General features: G+C 45.4%; 1 protein-coding gene across 1 annotated transcript in view; it reads right to left on the bottom strand.

Moving 5' to 3' along the window:
- Nucleotides 1-9,487, bottom strand: part of ETS1 (ETS proto-oncogene 1, transcription factor) — a 63,675-nt gene extending 54,188 nt beyond the window's left edge. The window contains exon 1 of the mRNA XM_066639332.1: nt 9,162-9,487. Within this exon, the coding sequence (XP_066495429.1) occupies nt 9,162-9,243 (82 nt within the window). The 5' untranslated portion in view covers nt 9,244-9,487. The remainder of the gene's footprint in view (nt 1-9,161) is intronic.
- Nucleotides 9,488-11,853: the final 2,366 nt, after the last annotated feature.

Raw genomic sequence — 11,853 nt, forward strand, 5'->3', positions numbered from 1 at the left:
GGCTTCCGCTTTAGTAGTGATGCAGGAGAGAGCCACTGGGACAGGTGCACAGTTCCAGCCAGGTTTGGAGAGGGGTCTGGGGTTAAAAGGACCTGATGGTGTGCTCCCCCATGCATTAGAAAGCACACACCCTTGCCAGGCGGACCTCCCCACGGACCTTTGGAACCAGGCAGCAGAAACATGCAAGTTCTCCTTCCACCCACACCTGATGGAGAATCTCACCTGTCCACTGTTTGGTTCCCTGTTAAACTTTCCCTGCTGGGCACCACTGATGATGTCCAGGCAGGAAAGCTGATGGGGGTTGCACATCCTTCGTGGTTCCAGGTGGTGATGTGAAGGATACACATCTACTGTTGTTGCCTGCGCGCGCACGCGCTCTCTCTCTCTCTCTCTCTCTCTCTCTCTCTCTCTCTCCTCACCACCTCCTAGTAAGCCTCCCCACTGGGACCTGGACTGCTTACCAAATGATGAGGGGTAGCAGAAGTTGGCTGGGTATGGTTGTGCACCCCGGTATGGACATCTCGTATGTGTCCCACCTCCCTGCAGGAGCAGCTTGTGATGTGCTGGGTGCTGCTAGAATAATAAAAATTGCCTGGCTGAAAATTCCCTCTCCTACACCACCAAGAACTGGGCCACGCTCTCCAGGTTTCAGAGCTGGCTCCAATAGGGTGCACACATCCTACAAGTCAGGAATGATGACCTGCTGGGAGCCCTCACAATCACCTTGTTCTGCAGCAAACAACCCACCTTCTTGTGGGTCATCAAACAGGACTTGGGTGTGTGTGTGTGTGTGTGGTATATTCTGCTTGGTGAGAGATTAGGATTGCCAACTGATTGGGAAACATGAACCTGTTTTATTCCTGTGTCCTTAATAGCAGCTTGATCTGCCAAAATCTACAGGTGAAGGTTTCCATACTATGGAGATGTGCCGCCTTCTCTGTTCAGGTTGCCAGAGTAATTTGTTCTTAAAGGCACAAGAACAGAGGCCAGTTATAAAAGAAAGAGCAGGCTGGGCATCTTGGGTCACAAACTGCACTGACCTGTTTTGGAGCAAAGGAAACCAAAATCTTTATACACCCCTTGAAAGACTGAAGAGCAGCACAGGGAAGGCAAAACCGCAGCTACAAAAGTCTACTTGTTTTGTACGTGAAACTGCCATTTACATTATTCAATCAGCCAAATCTGCTTGTTGAATCAGGGCAGAGCAGAGAAGAGGCTGGCCGCACAGTTCGAAGAGTTTGGTTACGGAGTGAATACATTGGGGGGGGGGTGTAATAAAGGTTAACATTCTCAAAATTACAATGGGTTTGCAGGAGTCTATGAGTTTCCTGTCAGGCAAACACCTTTCTGGCCCCTCCTAAAGGGCGCTGCCCTTAACAATTGCATGACAGCCACCAAAAAAAAGGGGGAGGTGAGGGGTCCAGTCTATTTTGTGGTTGCATTTCCTTGGCATGAAGACAACAAAGATGGATAGAGTTATTAGATGGGTCAAAAGTCCATCTAGTCCAGCATCCTGCATCTCACAGTGGCCCACCAGATGCCTCAGGTAGCACAAAAGACAAGAGACCTTCATCTTGTTGCCACTCCCTTGCACCTGGAATTCTGAGGTCGTCTACTTCTGAAACCTGGAGGTTGTATGCACCCATCATGACTTGTAACCTGTGATGGACTTTCTTCCAGAAATCCATCCTCTTAAAGGCATCTAGGTCAGACACCATCACCCCATCCTGGTGAGCTGGTCCATGAGTTGACTTGACTTGTTAAACCAAGTGGAGTGAGGATGCAGCTTGAGCAAGTCCCGAAGAGATCCTGTGGTTGCTTTGGAGTAGGTTCAGTGCTCCATGGATTCTCTCCAACCACCTTCACAATGATCCAGTGTTGTCACAGACACGACCTGAGCGATTCTATGGACTACAGAGACCCCATGCCAACGTAGACCCTGTAGTAATCTAGGCACACGTGATAGCTCCAGCACCCAGGGACCTTTCCAGTAGAAAACAGGTATTTCTCATTGAATGGGCCACTGTCCTGCAAAAACAACCTCTTAAAAATACTCCTCTTCCTTGCTGTGGGTCTTTAGATATGTCAAGTATCTCAGCAGTTCCTGGGGAATTCTCCTTTACTTGCAAATTCCCTGAATCATTTGGCTAAGCTGCTCAATTGACTGCCCTTGGCATCCTCCAGTGTAATAGCAACGGAAATGGCCCGGCTATAGAGTTCTGAACTGAGAGTTCATTAATGATACATATCAAAACAGGTCAGGATCCTTTTTCACTAAGCAGAGTGGAGCCATGTAAGGCTGTGAGATGTGCCATATAAGGAAATTAGCAAGGATCAAAACAGGAGATCTCTTTGTAGGGTGAGATCCAGATTTATCTGTTGGTCCCTGGGTTTGGTGCATGATGCAGGCACCTTGCTAAAACTAAGCTACTGGGAATCATCTATGCCATGCTGAGATCCATCAAAGAGGAAAAGCAGGAAGTAAATGTCAAAAAGCAGTTAGGACCTTGGCAAGCACAGAATCTTGCTGGTTGCCCACATTTTAATCCCTTGTTGAGTGGTTGCTGCTGCGTTGATAGTTGTGAAATTGTCAGCTTTGGCTAAACAGAGTCTACATGTTAGCTGGCCTCACAATTCCCCATCAAATGTCTTTCTTTCAGCCTGTAAGAGTCAAGGAAGCTTCAGTCTCCATCCTGCTTCTTAAGAACAGATCAGACAAAAGAACCAATTATCAGATTTGGTTCTGGAGATTGAACTCTTATCCCACCCCTTTAGGGTGTCTGGCTTGGGCTTTCATGGAATTCATGCATGGAGAGAGCTTCCAGGGTTGTAGAACCAATGACAACAATCATGAAATTCATTAAAGCATACTTTCAGAAGGGAAGGGGGGGGGGAGAGAATTAACAACCCTGCTTCCAAAATGACTTCACCAACCAAAAACAGAAGTCAATGGAACTTAAGTCGATATCATTTTTTGGTTTCTAGAGTTCAAGCAGTCACAGTATGAACTCTGGGTCAACTTTAAAATGCCTGCAGTCTTCCAAAAATGCACAGGAAGAATCAGATTTAAACTTTAATGGGCTTGTTTAACATGCTGGAGAGAAATCGATCTTAAGAGAACCCTGTAGGAAAGGCCCTCTCGCTCAACCAAAGCACACGAAAACATGGGCAGGAAAAAAAATTATCTCCAATTCACGCAGTTTTTGATTCCCAATAACCCAAGTGCACCCCCCCACACACACACACTGGTCTTTGGTTCTTAGGCAGTTTGGCAGCAGTTACTGCTGGGAGAAGTTAAAGTTTAAACAGATGCCCTTGCATGGTTTGACAGCCAAATCAAATTCCCACAGTCCCCTTTAAGGGAACCTCTGCACAACTTCAACTTAGGTTCACTTGCCTGGAAGACAGCAACGCCATACCCTCCTTATCAGAATTCCTAAATTTCCCTCTGATTGAAGGAGCTACTGTTAAGAATGTTAAACAACTTTTTAGAACAATTTATATCATATCACTTGGTCCTTATTTACCACTGGCAGTCTCTGCTTCCTTATATATGTGCCTGTAAAATACTATCCTTCATTCGTTTTGGAGACAATACTTTAAAAAGAGGGGGGGTGAACTAGTTTTTTTTTCACCATTATGCTGTTAAACTGACAGATGAAATTGTGATGATCAGTTTACTAACACACCCAGCTTCAGAAGCCAGTGTGCAGCAAGCGATTGTAAAGTACAGGGATATCTACATACCAAGGTTGCCAAATTTTCTTGTGGCCTTCTAGCTATGCTTTTAACAGTGACATGACCTACAGCAATTAAAGAGAAAGATGGGGTGGGGTGACCCAGTGATCCTTAATGGGTGAATTAAGTGTGGAAAGTACACAAGCACATTCTCACTGATACTGGCAAAATGCGGGCATGAGTGTTATGTCAGGTCTGTTCATAAATAATTGCCATATTTTTAACACTGCTGTTCTATTCTCTAATTTACAAAACAATTCATGCTGACTTTAAGAGCAAAGTATAATCCACCAACATCAATAAAATCTAAATGAAGTCAGTAATAAATTGATCAATAGTAGCAGGATACACCCTCAATATCTGTCAATAAACAGGAGATCTTAGCTCAACAGGGATTAATATGGGGGAAGATTTTTTTGGGGGTGGGCTCTTCCAGATGACCAGAGAGGGATGCTTTTGAGGGGACCTGGTCTTTCTCCCCCCTTTATGTCAACGATGTGCTCTAAACAACCAACATATTTTAGACAGCAGAATTGTAAAAATAAAATGGGGACTACTGTATTAGCTCTTGTAGATTTTATTTGCAAGGTAGCATTATATGATATAGGCCATAGCTGTGAGGAGACCAAAAGGAGAAGGAAATGATCTAGAAAAAATATAGTCTAGAGTAGTGGTTCCCAAACTGTGGATCTGGGACCCACTAGTGGGTCATGACCCAATTTCTAGTGGCTTACAAAACTGACTGAACAGTTTAGGCTATGTGCATCAAGGGTTAAACAAGTTGCTACTTGGGGGGAGCACTGCTGCCCAATCACCATTACATTGGCATTTATAAATCAGGCAGCAGCCTCTAGGGTCTCTAAAAAGTTTGGGAACCACTGGTCTAGAGAAAGAGATGAAATTCCTGCTAACAAATGAATGCTAAAAACTCATTAGTCCATTGTAGCTCAGCATTCCTGTGTTCATGTCAAAGAATGATGTGTCGCAAAGACTTGTCCATATGATGGCTCTTAGCTTGAATCAATTGAGCATGATGAAAAGTGTCAGAGGACTCAGAAGGAAAAGCAGGTATGCTCTTCCCCTCTCCTACCCCCAAACAACCCCATGCAAGCAGTGAAAATTCCTACCTTGCAGGACTGTTCTTACAGTCATCCCTGCCAGCTGTATGCATGAGTGGGAAACCAGCATGGCAGGTTTACTAACCTTGGATGCACCGATGTGCATGGCTGGTTGTTTGTGAGTTCCACTGGGTGCCAATAGGCTGACTTAAAGGGGGAATTTTATCACCAAAAAGACCCTGCTATGTCTCCAAACAGATTGAACCGATCCAAGCATGTCTATTTTGAAGATCCTAAAAAGACGGTGCACCTTGTGTATCCCTGCAATGGTTTCCCCAAGATATGCCTTGGATTGTGGCATACCTTGAATTGTGGGTGGCCAATTGGGATGCCGACAGAGCTGACCTAAGAATTGCCAAGTAAGTGCAAGATACCACTCATTTAGATCACACTCTAAAATGCCATACACAAGACCCACCTCTCCCTTTTGGATTCTGATCCTTCTGCAACTTCAACAGGCCAAACAGCTCAGAGAACACTTAATGCCAAGTAATTATTATGCCAAGACTTGTAAAGAAAATCCACAGAGTTTACTAGACCACTTGCAGGTCTTTGTCACTTGTGGCAAATCGACAGCCTGAAAATGGGTTAGAAAAGGAACCAACTTTCTTCCAGTTTACAAAAGCCATCTGCCTAGTTACACAATTCATGCTTGTTGTCAACGTTTAAGGGGAAAAAAGAAACAAAATAGGCCATATGGAAGCCCCATTCAACATCAGGCTGGTTTAGGTTAGTACGTGGATGGGAGACCGCCTCGGAATACCAGGTGCTGTAGGCTTACACCATAGTCTTTCGAGACTGAAGGTTGCCAACCATTTGACTTAGAAGGTCCATCAATGGGTCTTCATATAAAACCTTCATATCAGGTCAGTTGGCAATAGGCCACTCAAATACCTATGTGGGAAGTAGGATAATGGACTTGATGTACATCTGTTCTGACCCAGCAGGGCTCACTTGATGTCATCACACCAGAGGCACCAATAGGTTGAAAACAGTCTAGCAGAACACACCCAGATCTTAAATTGGGTCATCCAAAATATCGGCCATTTCAATGTATTCTGTTCCACGTGTAATCCCCTTGCAAGCATTAAGTGTTTAATTAAAGTGTTTAATTAAGATTAAGTGTATGTTAAGGACATCTGATGAGCAAGGTACATACATTGACTCAGGAATCAGAAAAACAGCCCTGTAAAGCAGGGCTTGGGAGGAGAGAATTATTCTTTGCCTCAAACCACCTAGTGAGTTCACAGCAAGAATTGAACTGGGTGTCCTCTTATTTCACCACTCAGTTTCTTGACTCCGACTGTGGACTTTGTACTCTGCTGCCTTTCTGTATGCAAACACTATAATCAAGATGAAATGTAGTAATCTGCTAAGGAGGGACCCTGTTTTCAGGCAGGTTTTGGAGCTGATGAACCTTCTAGCCTTAAAATGTGCTGATTCTCCATTCAAAAATTTTGCAAAGAACACTGGGAGGCGAAATAATTTTATGGCACAAGATGATCCTGTGTGCGTGTGTGTTTAAAGCTATACATACAGCATTTTTAATGAATTTTCATGATACAGTTTAGGAATCTTCAGGCAATCACTGGTAGCTGTCAGCTGTCAGGTTTTGTTTTTTTTCAAAATCACATCTGCTGGCATCAGCAGAACCCTAGAAAACTGCCTTTCTTAGGTAACCCAGATGTGCAAACACTCTCTCACATACACACTCACCCCTAAAATAAATAAAATGTCAACACTGTACAAAAGTGAAGCATCAACAAGAAGGCCTGTCCAGCTGCAGCAACTGCTGGAACACAGGTTAAGTTTAACCCCTTCCCTCCTTGCATTACAGTTTCACCATCATTTCTTGAATGATCAACAGCATCAAAGCACCACTGCCCTAGAAATTAGCAAAAGGGCTAGCATGTGAGCCTCAGGGGCAAGCCATCAAGTCTGATGAGGTTAGAACATATGCAGCAAGCCTAGATTAGACTTGAGTGTTAAACCACAGGAAAAGTTACTGATGGTAACCTAACATAGCAACACAGTACTGAAACCATACCTCAAGATAACATCACAGACACACCTCTTTATCACAGAATGTTCCCAACTCCTGAGCAGAAGGGGAGGGAGGAAGACAACAGCCCCTAACTGTGCTCCAGCCTATCAATAACAATCTTTGCTGGGATATATAAAACTTAACAGAATAGCCTTATTTACGTCTCAGGGAAACACAGAACTGATGCTAGTCCAGCCTCAATGGGGAATACACCTCAAATATTTTATGATGCAGAAATGATATTCTTTGATCAAAACTATTTTAAAAAAACCAAACAAGCAAGCCCTTTACTCCTGGGCAGGATAAGTCTCTCTCTCTCTCTCTCTGCCAGGCAGTAAGTATTGTATGCTGCCTTCAAAGTGAGCAAACTACTTCATATGAATGTAATCACCTCAAATTACTTGAAAGCAAAGAGTTCCTTTTTTCCCTCTTCTAAATCTTAAATGACTGTACTTCCACCACTTTTATTTTCTTTATCACTTTTTGTGTTGCATCCTTTGTCCAAGGAGCTCAGAGAGTCATGCACAGTTCCCCCTTTTATCTTTACAACAACCCTGAGAGGTAGGTCAAACTGAGAAAGAAAGGGACTAGCCTAAGACCACCCACTGAGCTCTATGAGTGGGGTTCATTAATAGGGCTGAATGGGAATTGAACCTGGTGGTTGTTGTTTTTTTTCTTTTTTGCTCCTGCTCCAACCACTGCACCACACTGTCTTTTTAATCCTAAAATTGTGCCACAGAGCTCAGGTACATGGGGTTATCCCTTTAATTGGTGCAGAGAGATCAAAACTGTCTTAGCAAGTTTCATGACTGAAATCTGTTTCCCCTTCAGTCTAAGTTTAGCAAGCTTAATGCCACACTGGCTCTTGGAAGAAAAACTGAAGAGCTCAATGAAAGCAGACTTTACAGATTTAAAAGAAACAAAGTTTAAAAGAAAAATGAGGTGATCTACTAACCTATCTGGGACTGGCAGGGTTTGTCCTGCCCACCCTCCCAATTGCTCCTAAATTTTGTTCCTTGACTTCTCCAGCTTATTATACAAGGGAGGGAGAATGTGCTGCTATCAGCAAATCCCAATTGCAATAAAAATTGTGTGTAATTTGTGTGCCGGGAGAGCGTTATGTTACTTTTCAGCCCACATAGAGCCAGATTCATTGCTTCCCTCACCCACACTCCTGAAATATAGTACAGCTGTGCACAGACACATAAGCAAGGATGGAGAGACATAAATCACACCCATCAGGAAAAAAAAAAAAAAGATAAAGGTTTTCATGGATGTTCTCAGGGCAAAAGATTCTAGCAGTGTCAAGAGAGCAGAATGGTCCTGTCACCCCTATAAACCACAGGTCTTTCAATTAGGTACAGACTGACAAGATGTTCCCCCCCCAGGGTGACCAAATGTCCTCCTTTTCCAGGACATGTCCTCTTTTTGAGCCTCATATCCTGGAAAAGAACTTAAATGCCCTCTTCCCTGTGAGCAGGCCCAGCGCATACCCTTCTTGTAATTAATAAATTCTACGTAACATAGTTTTATATTTAAAACTACAAGTGATACAGTGTTTAAATCAACCACATGAGATCAACATAGGAGTGTTTTGAGTTTTTATTTTGTCATGTCCTACATTTTTCTCGGATGTCCTACATTTTGGGGTGCCTGGTCCTTTTTTGCGGTTATGACATCTGGTCACCCTGCTCCCCCCCCAATTCATATATACTTTCCCTCCCAGTTTTGAAAAAGGTCTGGGAGAGAAAATGGGTATGAATTATACTCACACTTAAAAAATCTCCTTGCAAAGTATATGTGTGAACCCAAATGCTCTGTCTTGAACCATTTGATTGTCCCTCAAGGGGGGAAAAGGGGTGGGGGGGTGAGAAGAGAGATAAACCCTGGTCAGAGATCAAAGGATCTAGGAGTGGAATGAAGCCACCACCACCAGCACCCCAGGAGCAAGGGGTCATAGAGCAAGCAGTGGGAAAGTAACTGGGATGATCCAATTCTAGGAGCAAACCAAAAAACCAAGCCAGAACCATTTCAGAGGAGGCAGGAATGAAATTGACCAGCAGAACGTGATCCACTGTGAAACTGACACAGGCGCCTGCACACAAGGCAGCCTTCCCCATCAAGAGCCGGCAGGGAGAGGGTGAGGGGTGGGGGGACCTGGGAGGGACGATCCCTGACCTGAACTGGGAGAGAGCCGCCTCCTTGCCCACCCCAGTCCCAGCCAAGAGCCAAGGATGCCACCGGGCGCGCAGCCAACTCACCGGGGGAAGGAAAGAGCTCCATCTCGACCTTCTCGGTCTTGATGATGGTCAGGGTGGGCTTGAGGTCCACGGCCGCCTTCATGGTGGGGATGCCTGGAAAGGGGAGGGGTGGGGGGGAGAAGGACCTTCCTGGACGGCTCCTGGGGACCCCCTTGGCTGGAGCAGGGCTGGGCACTTGGGAAGGGGGAAGGAAAGGCGCGATCCCTTCTCCGTCGCTCTGCTGCCTCTCTGCTTTGGCGATCCTCCTCCTCCTCCTCCTCCTCCAGCACAGCCCGATGGGCTCCCTCCGTCTCTCTCCCTTCCGCGTTCCCTCCTTTCTTCCAGGGCGTTCCTGGTGCACAGACTCGCCTGCCTGCGCGCAGTGTGGGCGAGCCTGGGCCCCCTCCCTCCCCTCCCCAGTCCAGGAGCGCTTGCTACAGGGCGAGGAGTTTGGGGCTGCTGAGAAGGGGAGGGCGATCCGATGGGCCAGCCTCTGCTCGGTGACAGTGGCCGGCGGTGGGACGTGCCTTCCCCTGTCTCCGCCCAAGCAGCCTGTTTCAAACACCAGAGCCTAGAGAGAGAGACCCACCAGCTGTCCCAAGGATGGAGAAGGGAGGGGGGTCAGGGCCATTTCTGCTCACTCTCAGTGTGGCTCCGGTTTTGCCCCCCCCTTTCCTCCGTGACCTTCAGAGCGGATGCCTTGCCTGAGCTACATACAAGACCTGATCACTTTTTGACTCCGCAGCACTTAAATCCAAAGTCCAGGGTGACCAGATGTCACAACTGCAAAAGTGGACCAGGCGCCCCGAAATGTAGGACATCCAAGAAAAATGTAGGACACAAGAACTTCAGAATAGCCCTGCTGGATCAGGCCCATCTAGTCCAGCTTCCTGTATCACACATCGGCCCACCAGGGAGCACACCCAAGACCACAAGATCCTTGCATCTCGCCGCCACCTCCACATCTTGCATTCTATTTACGCTTACACCCCACAAGCGAAGGCACCAGATTGCAACTGGGTTCTAATTGGGACATGACAAAATAAAAGCTAAAAACTCGTATATTGATTTTGAACACTATACGATCATTAAACTAGATTACATATAATTGATTACATATAATTGATGAATGAAAAGAAGGCTATGCGCTGCCTGCAGGGAAAAGGAGGACATTTAAGTTCTTTTCCAGGACGCGAGGCTTAAAAAGAGGACATGCCCTGGAGAAAGAGGGCATCTGCCCACCCTGCTGAAGTACCACCCACTCACCCTCATAACTGCAAGCACTTTACACACTGGGAAAAGAAAGTCCTTGCAAGAGAGACCAAAAGGGGGAGGGAAATGAATGCATTGCTTTCTACAGTGAGAGGAATCTGTGGTTGTGTATTCTGCCACCAATAAAACTGCATCATAGATACTTCCCTGGTGATTTAGCACAAGATATTCCATTTTATGTCTTTTCCTGAACCAGAAAGTGAAAATTGGGTGGCCCACCATGATGCAGTCAGAATGATTGAACTGGGATGAATTACCCTCTGCACATGCTCAAGATCTCCCCCTTGTTCATAAAGTCAGAAAATCACTCCCCCCCCCCTTTTTTTTTTTTCCACCACACAGGGAAGTCATCCACACAACCAGTATTATATAGAGGACCACGTAGCAAGTTGGACTGGGGAGCACAGCGTTTAAATCTGCATTCTGAAGCCCACCAGCTGATCTCATCACCTTTTTTTTTTTAGCCTAGCCTGCCTTGCAGGGCTGTTGAGAAGGCAAGATGGGATAAGACCCCATGTATGCTTTTGCGGCGTAGTCTGAGAACTAGTTGACCATGTTTGTTGTTGAAATGTGATATGTAAATATCCTAATAACTAATGTAAGCTCCTCAAAGGAAGGGCGAGAGACCAATTTATAAAGCAAGACCTCACTCTTAAGTGTGTAACTGAGAATAGAGAGGAAGAAAAAGACTTGCTGTAGTTGTAGCCACCAAGAGGTAGTTAAAGAGAGACATCACAGATCTATCCAGTCTTGAGACTGCACGCCCTTTTTCTTGATCCTGTTGGTAATTATAAGAGAGGCTAGAAGGGCGATTCTACCCCTATTTTTTCAGTCATAATAATAATTAGCATTTAAAGAAAGCATTCATTTACATTTTCTCAGTGCATTTGCAGCCAATTCTTATGGACCATGATTCTAAACAGTAAATATTTGATTACAAGAATGAACCAAGAGGTCTGTTATTGGTGCGTGAACTTATGTAGGTTCAATATGGACGAAAGGGAGGGGAAAAGATAGCTTAAGAGTATCAGAGGAAGGAGTAGGAGTTGTAAAGCATACCTTATCAAGGAAATAGTGCAGGGGGGAACCCCTCCCCTAGCATTCAGTTCAAAGCCCTCCTCTGCCTGTGTTTAAGAAAAGTTGGAAGAGTCCATCATGGACAGTCCTAACATCACATGGAATTTGGCCCCTTTCATTAAAGCCATTTGTATTGGCAACCTTCAGTCTCAAAAGACTCTGAAAGGTGGTTCTGGCACAGCGTCTGGTGTGGCTGAAAAGGCCAATCTGGGAGTGACAATCCCTTCCACACTGGGAGCAAGTGCAGCCTGTCCCTGGTCTGTCTCCCTGGCTATGGGCCTTCCTTCTTTGCCTCTTAGCCTCAGACTGTTGGCCAAGTGTCTCTTCAAACTGGGAAAGGCCATGCTGCACAGCCTGCCTCCAA

Source organism: Tiliqua scincoides, chromosome 11, assembly GCF_035046505.1.
Source record: "Tiliqua scincoides isolate rTilSci1 chromosome 11, rTilSci1.hap2, whole genome shotgun sequence".
Classification (NCBI taxonomy): domain Eukaryota; kingdom Metazoa; phylum Chordata; class Lepidosauria; order Squamata; family Scincidae; genus Tiliqua; species Tiliqua scincoides.